This window comes from Podarcis pityusensis (genome assembly GCF_964106645.2).
Source record: "Podarcis pityusensis genome assembly, chromosome: 12".
Classification (NCBI taxonomy): Eukaryota; Metazoa; Chordata; class Lepidosauria; order Squamata; family Lacertidae; genus Podarcis; species Podarcis pityusensis.
Window position 1 is genome coordinate 49,175,970 of NC_138037.1, and position 19,207 is coordinate 49,195,176.

A 19,207-nucleotide genomic window follows, 5' to 3' on the forward strand; every position below is an offset into this window, starting at 1 on the left:
ACTGTGCAGCATCTTGGTGCATCACAAGCTGTGGAGGTCTGCCTTACTTTAGGTAAAGGTAAAGGGACCCCTGACCATTAGGTCCAGTCTTGGCCGACTCTGGGGTTGCAGCGCTCATCTCACTTTATTGGCTGCGGGAGCTGGCGTACAGCTTCCGGGTCATGTGGCCAGCATGACTAAGCCGCTTCTGGCGAACCAGAGCAGCGCACGGAAACGCCGTTTACCTTCCCGCCGGAGCGGTATCTATTTATCTACTTGCACTGGCGTGCTTTCGAACTGCTAGGTTGGCAGGAGCTGGGACCGAGCAATGGGAGCTGACCCTGTCGCGGGGATTCGAACTGCCAACCTTCTGATCGGCAAGTCCTAGGCTCTGTGGTTTAACCCACAACGCCACCCGCGTCCCTCTGCCAAGGAAAAGGAAACACCAGCCACTGAATGTAAAAGAACGCAGCCCTGTCTAGACCACCTGTAGAAGCATACTTGGTGGTGATTCAGATCCTACCTTTTGGGAATAAAGAAATGTAACGAGAAATAAATTGTTGCCTGCTAATTCCAAAAAACACGTGCAGTGCCAATCAGGAAATGTGCAAGAATATTGCTCATCACCATCATAAATGCTTAGTTAGAGGATTCTGGGAGAGCAGAACGTGGACTTCTTTTTTTTGGTGGCCCGCTACAGAATAGCAGCCACTGCTTATGTTATTGCAATTGTAAGCCACTGAATGACATGGGTGAAGTTGGCTACATCATGGCATGAATTCTGCATGCATTCATGGCCAGTAAATCTAGCTGAACTTTCTGACTCTTTGCAAGGGTACACCTTATCAGTCGTGGCTCACTGCTACAATCTTCAGCTACCATGCCAGAGACAGGATGGTGAAGTGTAACCACAATTTTGTGTGGGAGGGGTGCATGTGTCAAGTAAAGCCTGATAAAACAAAATTATTCCTTATCTGGGTCAGAGCTGCCTGTCTAACCTATTTGCATAAATCAGTTTCCGTACTCGAGGGAAACCCATCATTAATTTATGTTGCTGATAGTCTTCTTTAGTATATAGGAAAACAGAGTATATAAAGTATAGATCTGATCTTAAATATAGCTCTCTACACCATGACCACATTTATCATTACTTAATTAATGGATTAATTAAATTTGTACGACGCCCTATACCCACAGGTCTCAGGGCAGTTCACAACATAAAATCACAATATAAAAACTCAAATGTAATGCTTTGAAAGAGAATATGATGGAAATGATGTATAGATGGTATATTACACCAGTGAAATTAGCTAAAATGTATAAAATAAGTAACAAATGTTGGAAATGTAAAGAAAAAGAAGGAACATTTTATCATATGTGGTGGGAATGTAAAAAAGTGAAGAATGTAAAAAAGTGAAGCACTTCTGGGAAATGATATATAATGAGATGAAAAAGATGTTGAAGTATGCATTTTTTAAAAATCCAGAAGCATTTTTACTTTGTATTATATGTCAGGAAATTAATAGGCAGGATGTTAAATTGTTTTTATATGCAACAACTGCGGCAAGAGTATTGTTAGCCCAGAAATGGAAACAAGAAGAAATTCCGACGAAAGAAGAATGGCAGACGAAATTAATGGACTATGCAGAATTGGACAATATGACAGGAAGGATTCGAAACCTGCGGCACCAAAGATTTACAGAAGATTGGAAGAAGTATATGAATTATTTGAAGAACAACTGTAATCAACAAATTACGCTAGTAGGACTACAAGAAGTTGTGTAAGGAGAAATATATGAAGTCTTACAAAGTAGAAAAAGATAGAGATATTGGTTATGAGTTTGAAATGTAATAGGGAAGATAAGAAATGCATACTAAGAGATTAGACTGGAAAATTTTCAGACAGGATTGATGGAAGTCAAAAAAATTGAATAAGATATAAAAGTATGTTTAATTACTGTTGAAAATGATATGTTAAAAAACTAATAAAACATTTATATATAAAAAAATCCCTCCCCAACTTTTCCAGGTTTTATATTGGGTGCCGGCACTGCTAGAAGTGGGACAATATTTCTGGGTCCATGAGAAGTTGTGTGACAGGGATCAGCTTTGAGCCTACAAGCACCTGCCCCATTGGATCTGTTACCCGTTGCTGTCTAGATTACTCAACATCTGAGTAAGCTTGACCAAGCAATATCAGGATATATAAACAGCCTAGGAAGAAAACCCCCCGCTGCAAAAGTTCTCCTCAGTAATGAACTCTTAACACCCAACTGTGAAACATTTGAGAGATCGTGTAGGGGACTGGGGAGGCGGGAGCGATGGTTATGGGGAATGATTTGCTTCTCCAATAACCTGAGAGCTAATAAATTTCTTTTTGCTGCAAAGGATTGCTGAAAATCCTTTGTGCCTTTAAAAATTATACTCACATGCCCGTCAATGGCGCAACTGAAGAACCCGCTAACGTTCCAGGGTTTGAGAACCTCGCATTTACAGTGCTGAGTTTTTATTGCTTCAACAGAAATAATAAAGGGTAATCTTCTCTGGTGCAGCAGAACGGACGATTAGCCCCTCGCCTTCATTGGGTATCGCAAGTAACACCATCCCTTCCCCTGCAAAGATTCATGCTGATTAGCTGGGGGAACTACTTGTATACTGTTCTGTCATGACCTCTGAAAGATACTTTAATAAGTAACGAGTTAATGAGTTCAATATATTCTCCCAATTTCATTTTGGCTGTAGATGAGTCAATGCAAAGCCCTTTATGGCCCTATCTAGTCTGCTTGCCTGCTTTGATCAACCCTAGGCAAACTTTGGCACAAACCGAGCACCAAAAGGTCTGGAAATAATTAGAAGCACCAGCTAGCTGTTGATATTTTAGCAGCTTTCGCATTTTGTTTGAATATCTGCGAACGAACGGCAGAATTTTAAAAGCAGTGAAATACAGAGACATGCAGATTATGAGGCAGAGTTCCACGTATATCAAGATGTGTCTGGAAAGAAACTTTTCTCCTAAGCTCTCTGTGTTATGTGCTTGCTTTTTTTGCCCAGGAATTGCTTTCTTTCATTCAGGGTCAATTGTGACACCGGCTGAGCCATGCATTTGCATGTGTGAAATGGGGAGTGGCATGCAATGTAAAGGGGGAAAGAGATGCCACTTTTGGTCTCCATAGACCAGGGGTCAGCAAACTTTTTCAGCAGGGGGCCGGTCCACTGTCCCTCAGACCTTGTGGGGGGCCGGACTATATTTTTTGGGGGGAAATGAACGAATTCCTATGCCCCACAAATAACCCAGAGATGCATTTTAAATAAAAGGACACATTCTACTCATGTAAAAACACGCTGATTCCCGGACCGTCTGCAGGCCGGATTGAGAAGGTGATTGGGCCGCATCCGGCCCCTGGGCCTTAGTTTGCCTACCCATGCTGATGATGGACTTTTCGGAGCTAGCCGACCTGACTGGAAGAGTCCACGACCAGAAGGAGGAGGAGTACCAGGAGGAACGGATGAAATTCAAAGACTATTTAGTTAAATATGCTAAGATAATTTAAATAGAAACACTTACAAATACCAGATAGGCTTAGGATTTAAATATGTGATGTTATAGAATAATATGTTTAAAGTTAAAATGAAAAGAAAGAAAGACGTTAATTGATTAAGAAAATTTTATGAGAAATTTGTTTTGGAAAACTGTTACAATGATATACATTGAAATTCAGCCAGGGAGATTTGAAGAAGTCACTTAACAATGTTATTAAGAGTGGAATAATTACAGTTAGGATTTATGTTTGTTTGTTTGCTTATAAATTTTGGAAAATCAATAAAAAAAAATTCCCCTCTGGGTTTGCTGGGAGAAAGAACAGCGTGAGAGCAAAGTGGCAAGCTGGGGAAGAATTCAGCATCCACCCCTCATTTTCATGCCAAAATCACAGGCTGTTTTAGTCTACTACCGCCATATGTAGTAGAGGCCCATTGATTGCTTCAAACATTGTTGCCATTTAACCAGAAAACCATCTCCACTTAGTAAAGTGAATATGTAGTCTAATGTATGCAGGACAAGCATCAGTTTATCTTTCCACCATGACTATGATGTTTGAGCAGCTGATTCATGCATTGACGCCCCATTCATATATGGGGGAAGGATGGTGCTTGGTGCTGGACTGTGGAATTCGCTAGGACTGTACACCAAAGCCAACCAAAGCCCGGATCCTGACCCTCCAAGTGTCCCTATTTTCCAGGGATCTCCCTGAAATATACTCGGAGTCCTGTAGTGATTTCATGCTCTTTATTGCAGCTTGTAAAACAATGATTGACTTGCCCCCCAAAAAACCTCAGGCTTTTATATGCATTATTTACACAATGAGTCCCATCTGATTGGCTGATTCTGCTTCCCTCCTGGAGCCTGATTGGTCTTCTCCTGCAAGCCAATCAGTTGTTGCATTCTAGAATCCTACTTGCCTATTGTTCTAGGATCCAAGGTTAATACATAACACTCCCTGATTTAGAGAAGCAGCCCCGGTTTCTGATTTGTCCCGCTTTTCCTTAGGATGTCCCTATTTTAATTGGAGAAATGTTGGAGGATATGGAGTTATCCAGCACCCGAGCCGTCTGAAGGCTATCCTTTTATAGGGAAGGTCCCCCCCCCCCCGCCCAGTGTTTAATGTTTTATTATGTTTTATATATGTTGGAAGCTGCCTAAATGGCTCGGGCAACCCAGTAAAATGTGCGGGGTATCAATAGTAAAGTTATTATTATGGAATGGGAAGTCCCTATTTTCATAGGAGAAATCTTAGAGGGTACGGAATTGGCCCACCTAGGCTTTGGATGAATCAGGCTGAGACAGCCCCAGATCTTTCAAGGAAGGAACAGCCCAAAGATGGCAGTATGGAGGGTTTCAAAAGGCAGAGCATTCAGGTGGGGGGGGGGGGGAGGCGTAGCTGACAGAAGGAGAAGCAAGGCCACCTCTGCAATGTCTGCTTTGCCTCTGCTTCCCCACAGAGAACACACTGACTGGTGAAGCCGCACTCAGTGGGACTAAACTCTCTGCTCATCGTCTGACAAGTGGAAGGTTCAATCCTGCACTCTTCAGAGGTGGGTTTCATTAGCACATCCCCCCCACCAAGAATGCTGGGGAACATATGGTTCAGTCCTGCTCTCTGGAGGGGTCTGCACCAAATAGACACCTTTTAAGCCACCCAAATATATGGATTTCTGCCTCCCTCACCCTTTTAGTAATTACCATATTTTTTGCTCTATAAAACTCACTTTTTCCCTCCTAAAAAGAAAGGGGAAATGTGTGTGTGTGTTATGGAGCGAATGCAGGCTGCGCAGCTATCACAGATGCAAGAACAGCAAGAGGGATTGCTGCTTTCACTGCACAGCGATCCCTCTTGCTGTTCTGGCTTCTGAGATTCAGAATATTTTTTTTCTTTTTTTCCTCCTCCAAAAACTAGGTGTGTCTTGTGGTCTGGTGCGTCTTATAGAGCGAAAAATACGGAATGTAAAAGCGGGAATTTCGGCAGGTACTGCATATCATGTAGGAAAAGCGATGTCTCTTAAAATCCCCTCTGCTACTATGAGGATGGGTTCATGCCAGGCTCGCAGGATCTATTTTGCTTTTTACTAGGACTCCGAGGCCCACCAAGATGGAGCCTGTTGTGAAAGAAATACAGTTAGAATAAAAGAACCTGGAGCCTGAGGATTTGTTTGGAGTACCACAACTAAACACAACTCACATTCGATCTGCACACTCCTTGTCACACAGTCCACCCCCAGCTTTCTTCGTTTCAGCATGTCATTAAGGGAGGGGGAGTCATTTTGTTGTCAATGTTGGACATTTTGGGGAGTAAGAAATCCTTGTTGATCTTCAAGTCTCCCAGAAATCTACCAGTAGATTCTGAGCCACCTTTTGCTCACAGCTGTTCGATAGCAGATCGCCCTCTGTTGAATTCCACTCTGTAATGGACAAGACAAATCTCTTTAGCAAAATAATTGCCGTCGCCACGTCTGGGTTCTCCTTGATTTTGAAGCCAGAGGCACTTCAGTGCTATGAAATTGCCCGATAGCACGAAAGTACTCAGGTGTATATGTGCTTTGCTTATTTATATCTGATGCAAATGAGATTCCAAAAAGAAGAACGTTGGGTTGTTACGCCCTTCTAGCAGGTAGGTTTCCACAATGCAGTTACTCCAGCAGCAACTGGAAACTGTTTTATACTTTGAATGCCAGTGAAAAATATTATGGGTTAGTATCTCCCTTGGCTTCTTCCCTAACACAAGTGAGTTGTCCCCCGGAATCCAAACATATATTCTCCTCCTTAAATTTGTCATGCTTCTCTGTGATACTGTTGATCTCTTGAGAGGCAGTAGGTTGCCCTGTCTATTACTTAAATTCATTTTTTCCTGTGGGAAATCATAAAATAAATAAATGATAAAATAAATAAATAAGTGTGTCTATAATACCTTGCTCATGTTTGGAGTCAATTAAAGCTGTTTTTTGTTTGTTCTTGTTTTTAATAACCATTTTGATTGCTCCCAGTGCAAGAAGGTTTTCATATTTAAGACTGCAATCCTGCACACCTGGGGGGTGAGTCACATTAAATGTAAGGAGGCTTACTTCTGAGTAAGATTGCACTGCAAACCACTGAATGAGCTTCACCGTAATCACTCTAACCGTATTTGGGGTGGGAGGTGCAGAATCTTCATTTCGTATTTCGAAACAAATGTATAAGTCACCATGAGGCAAGGAATGTTTTGTTTATTCCAGGATTAATCACTGTAGCAGAATGTTCACATTCACTTCACAAAAGAAAATAACCGAACCATCCTCACATATGTTAAATCAGAAATCAGTTCCGTGTCCAACGCTGCTCTAATTAAATAAAATGGTGGTAGACTTTGAACCCCCTGAAACCATATGCAAAAAGGAGCTATTTTAGTAAGATATGTCATATCCAAGATTTCCACACCAAAATTTAACATCAGTATCACCTTTGCATTGAAAATTGGGCATAGAACCTAAAGGTGAAAATGCTTAGCTGCTGCTGAGGCACTCATTCTATTCACCAGAGATTTGTCAGAATTAAATTTGAAATGGATTCTCATAACCATTGAAAAATGCTTTTCATGTTGATATCTGGACAGATTGCCTCTTAACGCCCGTAGCAATTTTTTTGGTATATATAACGTGCTCCTTTGGAAAATTAACAGTGTATGAAAGATGTGAGGGTATTTTCCATCTGCAGTGATTGTGACACACATCAACAATTCTGGCGATCAGACGACAGAGGGATGAATGAAATACTTTTTAATATGTCTACAACCGAGTGGTAAGAAACTATAGGAGAAAGATAGTATTTTTTTTCTGGAAAATTCTGCATATGTTTATATAATATATATTGCATTGTATAGTTTTACAGACAAATTTACATCAAATACATATGTTTTCTTTTAAAACACTGATTCGAAAAGGATGATAATTTCCCCCCCACCCTGTACAGAAATGGGACTTGATTTTCATTTCTTTTAAGCATAGTTTGAAGCTCTCTAAGAAGAGTACTCATATTCTTCGGCACTCCGGCGTCCAAAATCCATCCATCCCATGTAGTCTCTGTCTCTTATTCTGTGCGTCGGGTCAAAACTCTGCAATCCCATCACAGAGACCTTTCCAGAAGCACCTTGGGGAAAACAAGAAAATAAAGAGTGAAATGGAAGTACATGCTCACTATCGAAATAATAGAAGCATACACACTCTTAACAACAAAAGAGTCTTGTAACCAGAAGTGGGCGTCATTACTATTCTAAGAGAATGAGGGAGGTCTTCGTGGTAGGTTCTGACATCTCTTTCCCCAGAAAAATAGTCCCCCTCATCTTCCTCCTCTCTATACAGTGGAATCTTGGTTTTCTAGCATCTCGGAAGCTGAACGATTCGGAATCCGAATGCTGAAAACCCGGAAGTAATTGCTTCTGTTTTCGAACGGCACCTCAGAAGCTGAATGGCTTCCAAGGCGCATTTCTCAATTCCCCCCACTGAACTTGCTGGCAGCCCTTTGCGCCTCGGTTGTCAAATGTTTCGGAAGTCGAACGGTATTCCGGAACAGATGACGTTCAACAACCGAGGTTCCACTGTATATGCAGGGACTATGGGGTGGTGCCTTAAACACATACAAAACTGGGCTGAGGTCAAAGGAACACGTCAAGTATACAAAGTCACAGCTAGCTCTGTATTAGAATAATAGAATCATAGAGGTAGAAGGGACCATAAGTATCATCTCGTCCAATCCCCTGCACTGCAGGAATCCTTCACCCAACGTGGGACTCGAACACACAACCCAGAGATTAAGAGTCTCACGCTCTACCAACAGAGGTAGCCCTTGGCTGGCTGTCTACACTGCCCAGGAGTTTCTTGCCTGGGTTCCAGACAAGTTTCTGGTGATGCCATGAACGAAGCCTTCTACATCCAAAGTATTCACTCCAACATTGATCTATGGCCTTTACCCATCAGAGCCATCGAGCCCCTGGATGTGGGAGCATACTGGTCTATCCCATGCCAGATGATGCTCTGTCGGCAAAGCACCACAACCAAGATGCTAATTACTATCTGTAGCCATGCAGGCAATACACATATTTGGTCAAGAAGGAAGGAGCAGATTTAGTTTAGTGTTTAGTTTAGTTTAGTTTAGTTTAGTTTAGTTTAGTTTAGTTTAGGCCAGTGTTGTAGAAGCATCTCTGTGCGGAATGTAGAACAGTTTTGCAAAATAAGGATAAGACGCAGGCTGCCTAACCCACTTGGACATTGGGTGTTGCCTGTTGCATCCCCTAAATTGTGTGCCTGGTCCAAGCCCTCTTTACACTGGGAGGTTGGTTGCCACACTCTGGAACAGCACAGCTCTGAGGACTGAGGCTCACTTGCTCAATGAGAGCCAGACAACTGCTCAAGTCCAGGGCTGCGCTGTTGTCAAAGCTCCTCCTTCTCCCCGTACTGTGTGAAGCCCTGGAGGTTTGTCCTGAACACAGGGCTGGCTTGCCACATTTTGAAGCAAGTGAATTAATACACACACAGCCATTAAGTCCTGAGTCTAGAATTACCTAATGGCACCGCAGAGACGGGGAAAGCCCCGAGGTATTTTCCAGGCAGTTTAAGCACCATCTGCCAGGCAGTGGTTTCCAGAGGGAGTTATCTGAAGAAGAAGGAAGGACAGAGCCTTCCAGACAAGGGGAAGGCAAGTTGATCTGCTCCACAAGGTAGGGGTAGACACCTCATGCCCAGAGAGAGGTCTTCTCTGACCTTTCATCACCCCCAGCCACCCTTCTCTGGGCTACCTCTTAGCTGCCATATTATCCCCTTCCCATATTTTCTGCTTCCTGCCAGAGACAGTCCTACCATTAGGCAAAGTGGGGCGACTGCCCCAGGTGGCAAAAGTTAGAGGGACCATTCCCCTTTGCTGGAGAACAGAGCTGCTTTTGCCGCACGGCCCATTTCCAACTGCTAGTCCAGTCAGCTACTGAATGCAGAATGAGGAGGGGGCACCATCTCATCCTTCAACTCAGGTGGAAAAATATCTTGGGCTGGCCCTGTTCCCTGCTTACATAACAGCCTGCTTGTTCTCTGCCTTATCAGCTGGATAGCTCAGTTGGTTAGAGCACGGTGTTGATAACACCAAGGGTGCAGGTTTGATCCCCTTATGGGACAGCTGCCTATTCCTGCATTGCAGCGGGTTGGACTAGATGATCCTCAGGGTCTCTTCCTACAATTCTAGAATTCTAGTTTGCCTTTGTTAGGATGAATGTTGCAACAGCAAATGAAACTTCAAGAGAGTCATTTGGACTCAGATGATGTCTCTGATTTGTACTCCGTTGGCATGAAGGGAAATAACCCTGCCCTATTGCCCTTCTCTAGCGTTTGATCTTTAGAGATAGACTGCTACTGCACAAGGAGGTTCTATTTTGCTGGTCGGAAGGGCTTGCATTGGCAGAGCAGAGAAGAGTCAGATTGACACTTTCTGCAGGTGAAACTGAGCAAGGGTGTGATAAGGCTTGTCGGAGTAGGTGAAACATGTACACCCCTCTTTTAAAGGCACCAGCCACTCTTGTATGCATTGAAGAATTGACCTGTTTAATCAACAAGAGCCCTTTCCACTGGCTGGACTAACAAGATGCAACCTGGGCTTTGCAAAAAAATAATCATGGTAGGAGAGGTCACCCTGCCTTCCATTTGGAGCTATTCACATGTTGAATTTTACAGGGGTATTTCTTTGACATAGTACACTTGGGTAGAAAAATGATTCAAAAGATACCTCTTCGGGCTTGCTGGAGATATTTGGCCAGCAGGGCTCCCAGGTTAGCCTTTGGGTCAACGTTGCCGTCCAGCTGCTGGATAGATTTCCCAGAGCCTGGAGTACGGACATGCCGGTAGGTTTCCAGCAAGCTCTTCTCGAGATCAGTAGCCACAGGATTGGCATTGTGGGACCCTGAAGTCTGCTGCCCCAAGGAGCTTGTGGACAGCGCAGCCAGGAGCAGGCAGATGCAGACCCCACTGTACATAGCTAGGGAAGAAAAGGAAGAAGAGATTGTCAAAGATGCTAAAAGGCTCCTTCACACGCAAACAACCCCCCCCCCCATAGTCTACTTCCAAACCAACAAATATTCTGGCAGCTCAATTAGACAAGGAAGAGATGCAGTTAACTGTCCATGGGGACTAAAGACCATACATGCCCTTGGTTGATTATAGCTTGAGCAAAGATAATCAGTTAATCACTGGGTGGGGGACCAACTGCTTTGACCGGCTGAAACCATTCCTTGCTTTCCCTTTTGCAGTGCTGGCAGGGGAAAGCACTTTCCCCTCTTTTGAAAGCGAGACGTTCTGCTTTGGAAAGGCAATGAAATATTTAATATATTAGCATGGTTCTGGTTGCTCCGAGTCACTGAATATCATCTCTACATCTTAGGGAAAAAATACAAAGAGGTGTTGACTTCCTTCCTGGATAATGTGAATGCATGGATCTACACCACAAGATCACACTGCCTTAATTTATCTGGAGTAAATGTAGACTCGCTGTTCCAGTTTCAGGTTTGCACTCTGGTAAGTAGAAAACTAGAAAAGCTAAATTCACCTATGAGAAAGAGAACTTTTATTCAGCATCCTGGCTGTGAATAGGGCAGAGTAACTGAGGCTGCAATACCATATGTAAGTCTCACTGAGTTCATCAGGACCTGTTTCTTAGTAGACATGCATAAGATTTCAGAATAAAAGGTATTGGTTGCCATTAAAGCAGTCTTAGCTATGTGTCCCTTCAGAATACATCTGTGTGAAATACACAACTAATGCTTTTGCTGTGTGTGCGTGTGAGTGAGTGAGTGAGGATACTTTGAGGGAGTGAAGTAGACACGTCTGAAGATATTTTTTGTGAGAGGGTAAGAAATGTAAAGTGAACACTTGATTTTGTGCAGAGCCCACAACTTGACAGATCTATTAAATTCACATGCATTATAGGTTTCAATACGACACCTGTTTCACATACATCTGAGAAATCAGAATATGGTACACCTAAAAATAAGTCCCATTTGTTTGGGTTTAACCCAGCAAGAAAACATAAATGCTTGCATTGGGCTGGAATGTGTCAAGATGTCTCTTACATGCTAAAATCACCAAGCTCCTTAAACTTAAAAAGAAATTACAGCCCCAAAATCATTCAGCAGAGACTCTTCTGCAGTCATGATAAAAAGGTAGCAGTGCCAACACCCAATCTCCGAGTAACAAATTGTAAGTGAGATACGAAAAAAGAAAATAAAGAAAAAGTGTTACTTAAATAACCCAGCTGCTAATATTATGGTGTAGAGACTAAAATTCAAATTATACAACCTTTCCAGCACCCCACCCATAACACATATGCCACTAAAATCCTATACACACTTACCTGGAAGTTTAATTGAATTAAATGTGGCTTGTTTCTGAAGAGTAATCATTATAGGATTCACTGCATGTAGAAATGTCATTCAGATCTTTTAAAAGACACCTGAATTCTGTCTGATAAATGTTGGGTTTGGGTTTTCAAAGAGATTTCACAGCCTGCTCCATATAAAAAGTTACTGTAACATTGACTCTTGGTTTAGCACAGGCAACACCACCCAGCAGGAGCTGTAACTGAAAACAGCAACAGCCTGAAAACTCGGTTTTGTTGCCCAAGATGCGTCCTCAAAATGCAGTGAATTAACCCTGCACATGTTTAGTAAAAGGTTAAGAAAGGCAGAGAGGAACAGTTTTTAAACTCAAAGTGCCTGTGAAGCTGCCTGCAACAGTTTGGAAGACCATCGCTGATTTAATTCTTACAGTTTCTAAGAAAAACTCAGTGCAGTCTGAGAAACCCTTTAGTACAAAAAAAATAATGAAGCGAAGAAGCCAGCCACTAGCTGTTTCCTTCCCCCCCACACTCTAAAGGCAGTTTCTCAGTGAAATCATCATCTCCTACCTTCTAAATGAGGTGCAGGTTGCAGCTGTGCACGAGAGAACAGAGGCAGGCTCGAGGTTGTAGCTGAGCCCTTCAATGGTGCTCCTTAAATAGTCTGGTTGAGTGTCATCTGTTTGCACAGCTCTGACGCAAGGATGGGAGCACCACACACTCCAATGTATGGGTGGAGGAAAGGCACTTGTATTAGGGTTGGGGGGTGGGAGAAGTTGCCAAACAAAAGGGTTCAGCTGTGCCTCTGCAGCAAGCAGGGCTTTGCTTCCCTGACATATACTTCTGCCCAGCGATGTTGCAGGGACTTTGACTATGTATTGAGAGAAGAAATGAGAATGACGTTAATTCAGGGGCACTGTTGGAGTGACTTTAATGCAGAGCTGTGGTGACGGCAACTAGAATTAATGAAGCTCTCTTGATTAGGCATCCAAGTCTTTTCACAGGTACACAGCCAAAGCAACTGAGCACAATCCTTAATTTTGTATGGCTGTGATCCTATGCACATTCACTTGGGAATAAGTCTGAAAGGACGCAGGGGAACTTACTTCTGAGCAAATATGCATAGGGTATGGGTTAAGGTTAGGTTTAAAAGTGATAGTTTTAGCATTTTTATTGCTTTAAATCCTATGGTGCCTCCCATCTCTCTCTCCTGAATATGTTCACCAGCCTGCAATCTTAAACAGATTCACTTGGGTGCACAGTCTAACACTGGAACAGGTAACATGGCGCCTTCCCTGGGTACTACAATTCCCATCAGCCCCAGACAGCATAGCCAGTGGTCAGGGATGATGGGAACTGTAATCTGTAACATCTGGAGCTCACTATGTTGACAGCCCCTGGACTATCAAAACCAAACAAATGATTTGGGGGTCTGGGGTGCAGTCTTGTTACTCTATGGAATCCTGCAGGCGCTCACATTTGAAACAACTACTCATGGCTTGTCTTGTGATCTTAAGAAGACCAATGAGCTGCTTACAGTTGAACTATAAGAGCAAGGAATAGCCAATGTGATGTCCTCTCAATGTTGTTGACCCCTGACCATTGGACATGTCTGAGGCTGATAGAAGTTACAACTCAACAACATTTGTAGAGGACCATATTGGCTACCCTTGCTGCAAGCTGTACCAAATTCATTGGAACGTCCCAAAGAAATGTGATAGCTGCTTTTTTTGTTGTTTTTTATTCTCTAATAATATAGGGTGGGTTGTTCTTTTGGCTTTTTTGAGAAGCTAAAAGAGTTCTGCTTTGTAAAGCTGAACATTGTGCCTTTTTTGTAAACTGGTCAGAGGTTTTCTTACAATCAAGTGATATGTAAAGGTAAAGGACCCCTGACAGTTAAGTCCAGTCGTGAACGACTCTGGGGTTACAGTGCTCATCTCACTTTACTGGCCGAGGGAGCTGACGTTTGTCCGCAGTTTTTCTGGGTCATGTGGCCAGCATAACTAAGACACTTCTGGCGAAACCAGAGCATCGCACGGAAATGCCGTTTTCCTTCCTGCCGGAGTGGTACCTATTTATCTACTTGCACTTTGACGTGCTTTCGAACTGTTAGGTTGGCAGGAGCTGGGACCGAGCAACAGGAGCTCACCCCGTTGTGGGGATTCGAAACGCCAACCTTCTGATCGGCAAGCCCTAGGGTCTGTGGTTCAGACCACAGTGCCACCCATGTGATATATACGTTATGTTAAATATATAAATTAAATGCCTTATGGCCTAGCACCATTTGGGGTTTGATGGGTAACCTGTGTGCCAGTTTGAGCTGATGAATATTAACACATATTGTCTGCCACTCACCCTCCTACTAGTATATATGTAACTGATCCATTGTAGTCTATGATTTGGAATCCAGAGTAAGATAGCCATAATTTAATCCAAGCCACATTGAATTCAGGGGGAATTAAACTTAGTCTGGATCCAATGGTAAGCGACTACTCAGGAGACAAATGGTTTCTGATTGTATCTGCTGCACGAGAAGTTTAATAATAATTACCTAAGAAAGTATTGATGCCAACTGGACTGATTCATTTCTCCTCCTCCCTTGGCAGCCTAAAAATGTATACAGATGTGCAGAGGTGGATTTAGGAGACAAGTTACTGGTTCGGTTGCAGTGGGAATGTAAGAGACAGGTGGTACTGAATTTTGCAATCAAACAGGATGCATGCTGCTGAAATCTGAGTCTCCAAGATCTGCCACTGAGACGTGGTCTTCCTTATTGTAATGTTGTGGAAGGAAGCCCACTGCAATCAATGGTTAACAAAAAGAATGGAACGCTTCCAGGTGAGCACCGGTTGTTTCCTGATTCCTTTCAAAAACCCTTTCCACTTTTTTTTTAATTTAAAAAATGAAATAAAATTCCAGACAGTGAAGTATGGGAAGCTGTGAGTAATAAATAGACTCTTCACTTATCAGGAAGGGATCTCAGAAGGGGAGGGGGCAAATAAAGGATGACAGCCGGCCCACCGCAAGACATAGCGTCATAGAATTATAGAGTTGAAAAGCACCCTGGGGATCATCTATTCCAACCCAATGCAATGCAGGAATCCTGCCCACAGCCATCCCTGGGTGAGCTCGAACTACTAGCCCTATGAGGAATAGTTGAAGGAGCTGGATATGTTTAGCCTAGAAAAGAGGAGACTGAGAGGAGATATGATAGTTATCTTCAAATATCTCAAGAGAGAACACGCTTGTTTTCTCCTGCTCTGGAGGGTAGGACTCGAACCAATGGTTTCATTACAAGAAAGCAGATTCCGACTAAACATCAGGGAAGGCTCCCTGACAGTAAGAGCTGTTTGACAGTGGAAGAGACTCCCTCCGGAGATTGTGGACCCTCCTTCCTTGGAGGTTTTTAAGCAGAGGTTGGGTGGCTACCTGTCATGTATGATCTAGTTGAGATTCCTGCATTGCAGGGGGGTGGACTAGATGAACCTTGGGGTCCCAATTCTATGATTTTATAGTAGTCCACCAATAATAATAAGCATAATAAGCAGAAAGCAGAAATGAGCAAGGAGGACAACGTCAATAATCTTTGGCTAGGACAAGGTACTGTAGTAGTAGTAATAAATATGTCAAAGAGAAAAACAACTACCAGACTTTTAGAAGACATCTGAAGGCAGCCCTCTTTAGGGAAGCTTTTAATATTTGATGGACTCTTGTATTTTAATATTCTGTTGGAAGCCTCCCAGAGTGGCTGGGGAAACTCAGCCAGATGGGCGGGGTAGAATAATAATAATAATAATAATAATAATTATTATTATTATTATTATTATTAACTTGACCGTTTCCTCGCCACCCTTTGCCCACGGCGGAGCTCTCCAGGGTGCTGAACCAGTCCGAGCCAAGTCCTGACTTTCAGCTTTTAGGCTTCCCCGCCGTCCGGATCGTGCAACTTTTCGGGGTCCACGTCGGAGGGGAGAGGGATTATGGGGTGTATTGGGAGCGGCTTCCCTTCGTTTGCCGGGTTTCAGACCCGGCTCTTCCGGGGCTAAGAGGGGTGAAACCTGGGACCGGGGGCCGGACACGCCCTTCGTCGGAGCTAGGGCTCTTTTCTCCATGAGGACTGCTTGGAAGCTCGCTAGAGTCCCGAGGTGCCTGGACGGGGCTTTGACCCGTCGCTTTAAAAAAAGAAAAGAGAGAAATGCAAACACAGCCGCGCGGCTGAAACCTCGCCTCCTTCCCGGGCGGGTTCAGGGCGCTAAGAAGCGAGCAAACAGTCCCGGGGCCGGGCGCCCGCCCATTGATCCGCCCTGGCGCCGCCGCCGGACCAAGGGATCTCGCAGCGAGGCATCGATCCCAGCGCTGGATTCCCGTCCGTCTGTCGGGGGAGGTCGAAGGGGGAAGCGGTTCTGCAGCCTGGAAACGCAGCGCCGCAAAAAGGGAGACTCCGGAGTGCCCTGGGCTCACATCTCCAGAAAACAAAACCCCTCCCTCTGGTCTTCTCCAAGAAAAAATACCCGCTTACCTTCTCCTTCTGCCCCGGATAGGTGTAGGGAGTCTTGCTGAACTCGCCCGGTTGTCCCTTTGTGTTTCGAACTTTTCTTTTACCCAGGATGTTGCTTGGCGCAGCTCCTTCGCCCGCTGCCCTCGCTCAGTGCCCAGAGGCTCCAGAGCGATTTTGGCTGCCAGTGCAGACGCTGCGCTTTCCTCCAGAGTATCTATGCGGGAGGGGGCTGCGGGGTAGAGGCGAGACGCTGCGGAGTGAGGGAGAACTTGGGGGGGAGGGGGACAGCGGGGCCTCTTCTAGTCCTTCCACTAATTAATTAATTAGTTAATTACCTTTATATCTGCCAAGGAGCTCAAGGTGGCCGGCAGATGTGCCAACTTCAATAAAATATGGGGGAGTAAGCCCCACCCCACATAATCCATCACAGGATGCGGGGCATACACACCATTTGAATGGCAATACCCATTCAATAACCCTCAATTATGGGGGGCCCATAATAACCCTCAAATATTTTATTGGGGGTCCCTGAAGGGACCTCAGCCCCTAATATGGGGGGGAGTAAGCCCCACCCCACATAATCCATCACAGGATGCGGCGCATGCATACCATTTGAATGGCAATGCCCATCAACTTTGGAGGGCCCATAATAACCCTCAAATATTTTATCGGGGGGCCCTGAAGGGACCTCAGCCCCTATGAGTTGGCTCCTATGGTGGCTCGCATGGTGCCCCTCCCCCTCCCCGTTTCATCTTCACAATAACCCCGTGAGGTAGGTTAGTCTGAGAGACCGAGGCTGGCCCAAGGTCACCCAGTGATCTTCATGGCTCAATGGGGACTGGCATCCTGGTCCCCCAGGTCCAACGCTCTAACCACTGCACCATCTTATCTATTTCTGCTACACCGCTCTCATTTCAGAGGTGAATTTATGAATGTGTCAGCAATTTGCCCACCCCAAGGGCAGCTGCCAAACAATGACAAACAATGGAAGGCAAGAGGCAGGTGTCACCGAATTTTGGCACTGCGCAGGATGCTGCTGAAGCCCAGAGTCTGCCACTGCTGATTTAGTTCTCCATTTATTTATTACATTTATATTCCACCTTCCCTCCAAGGATCTCAGGGTGGTGTACATAATTCTCCTTCTGCTTCCTCCCCATCTTATCCTTACAACAACAATCCTGTGCTGGGCGTGAGTGACTGGCCCAAGGTCCCACCCAGTGAGCTTCATGGCTGAGGGGGCATTTGAACCCAGGTTTCCCGGGTCCCAGTCCAGCAGTCTAACTGCTACACCACACTGGCATCTTAGCATCTTAGGTGTGGGTGCTGGAAAGCTACTCTGGTAACATGATGTATGCCTAGAAGCAGTATAGGCTGCTCCATTGGGGGTGGGGCCACTGACCCCAAAACCTCAGTCTGCCCTCAGAGAGCCCCCACCTGCCTGCCTGCTTACTTACAACCAATGAAGGCGTAGCACAGCCCTGTCATTGACTGTAGGGCCTGTCGGAATTCCGTACGACTGACAAACTGGAACGTGTCCAGAGGAGGGCAACCAAAATGGTCAAAGGCCTGGAAACGATGCCTTATGAGGAACGGCTAAGGGAGCTGGGCATGTTTAGCCTGGAGAAGAGGAGGTTAAGGGGTGATATGATAGCCATGTTCAAATATATAAAAGGATGTTACATAGAGGAGGGAGAAAGGTTGTTTTCTGCTGCTCCAGAGAAGCGGAAATGGAGCAATGGATCCAAACTACAAGAAAGAAGATTCCACCTAAACATTAGGAAGAACTTCCTGACAGTAAGAGCTGTTCGACAGTGGAATTTGCTGCCAAGGAGTTTGGTGGAGTCTCCTTCTTTGGAGGTCTTTAAGCAGAGGCTTGACAACCATATGTCAGGAGTGCTCTGATGGTGTTTCCTGCTTGGCAGGGGGTTGGACTCGATGGCCCTTGTGGTCTCTTCCAACTCTATGATTCTATGATTCTATGGTCGAGTCCTCCAGAATCTCCTCCGATGTTGATTAATGACCTGAGCCTTTGATGAGGCTCCAGGCACGTTCCCATTACGCAGAGTATACAAGCAGCAGCAGAAGGACGAGAAATATGAGCTACATCGCTAAGAGTTTTATTTCTAACTATGCAGACAGAAAAGAATATACATCCTCTCTCTGTGAGAGCAGAGAGGCAACTGGTACAAAGAAACAGGAAACCAGTAATATCAACATCCATCTCCCGTCTCCCATGAGACTTCCAACAGTCTGGAATCTCTGGAATGTAAACAGAGTCTTGTGACTCCAAGCACTGCACAGTGGCAAAACAGAAACCTAACAGTGCCACCTACTGGTGCTCTCCCTGCCTTCTGCCTCATCAGTCCCCAACGGGCACCAGACACCACTGCCTAGAACAGGGATTTTTACCTGTGGTTTATGGACAACTCGAGGGTCCATGGATGGTCTTCAGGTGGCCTGTGAACTAGGTGCAAAAGAAATGTTGCAATCAAATAAATGCTGTTTATGCATTTCTGCCCCCTGGGGAGGGGGTCCATAGCTTTTATCAGATTCTCGAAGCAGTCTATGACCCAAAAAAGGTAAAGAACCACTAGCCTAGAAGGTTCAAAATCTACAGTAGGAAAACAATATACGGAGGTCCAGGAACTGACACTGTAATGAAGATAGGATATGGTAATCTACTGTGATCATACATGCATACTGTTAACTGGATAGGATTCAAGGGGGGGGGGACTTTTGCAGAGCAGATCTGGTTCCCATTCCTTTGCCAGTACCCATAGGTTTGCCAATGTTTGTCTCTTTATGGCACCGCACCACTTTGTTGAGTGTAACCC

General features: G+C 44.6%; 1 protein-coding gene across 2 annotated transcripts; it reads right to left on the minus strand.

Annotated features, from left to right (window-relative positions):
* Positions 1 to 6,719: 6,719 nt before the first annotated feature.
* Positions 6,720 to 16,599, minus strand: CCK (cholecystokinin). 2 transcript variants are annotated; one of them, XM_080976073.1, is made up of 3 exons: positions 16,395 to 16,599; positions 10,274 to 10,522; positions 6,720 to 7,654 (listed from the first exon to the last, which is right to left on the minus strand). In XM_080976073.1, the coding sequence occupies exons 2-3, from the start codon at positions 10,518 to 10,520 to the stop codon at positions 7,524 to 7,526; spliced, it is 378 nt and encodes a 125-aa protein (XP_080832199.1). In that variant the 5' UTR covers positions 10,521 to 10,522; positions 16,395 to 16,599; the 3' UTR covers positions 6,720 to 7,523. The 2 variants fall into 2 exon arrangements, with proteins under 2 accessions (XP_080832199.1, XP_080832198.1); XM_080976072.1 differs by lacking the exon at positions 16,395 to 16,599 and adding an exon at positions 12,446 to 12,685.
* Between the last annotated feature and the right edge of the window lie 2,608 nt (positions 16,600 to 19,207).

Excerpts from the sequence above, each read along its gene's own strand:
- CCK (XM_080976073.1), bottom strand. The coding sequence starts at position 10,520 with ATGTACAGTGGGGTCTGCATCTGCCTGCTCCTGGCTGCGCTGTCCACA. Across the intron at positions 7,655-10,273 it reads TCTCCAGCAAGCCCGAAGAG|GTGCTTCTGGAAAGGTCTCT; the intron begins GTATCTTTTGAA and ends GTTTTCCCCAAG.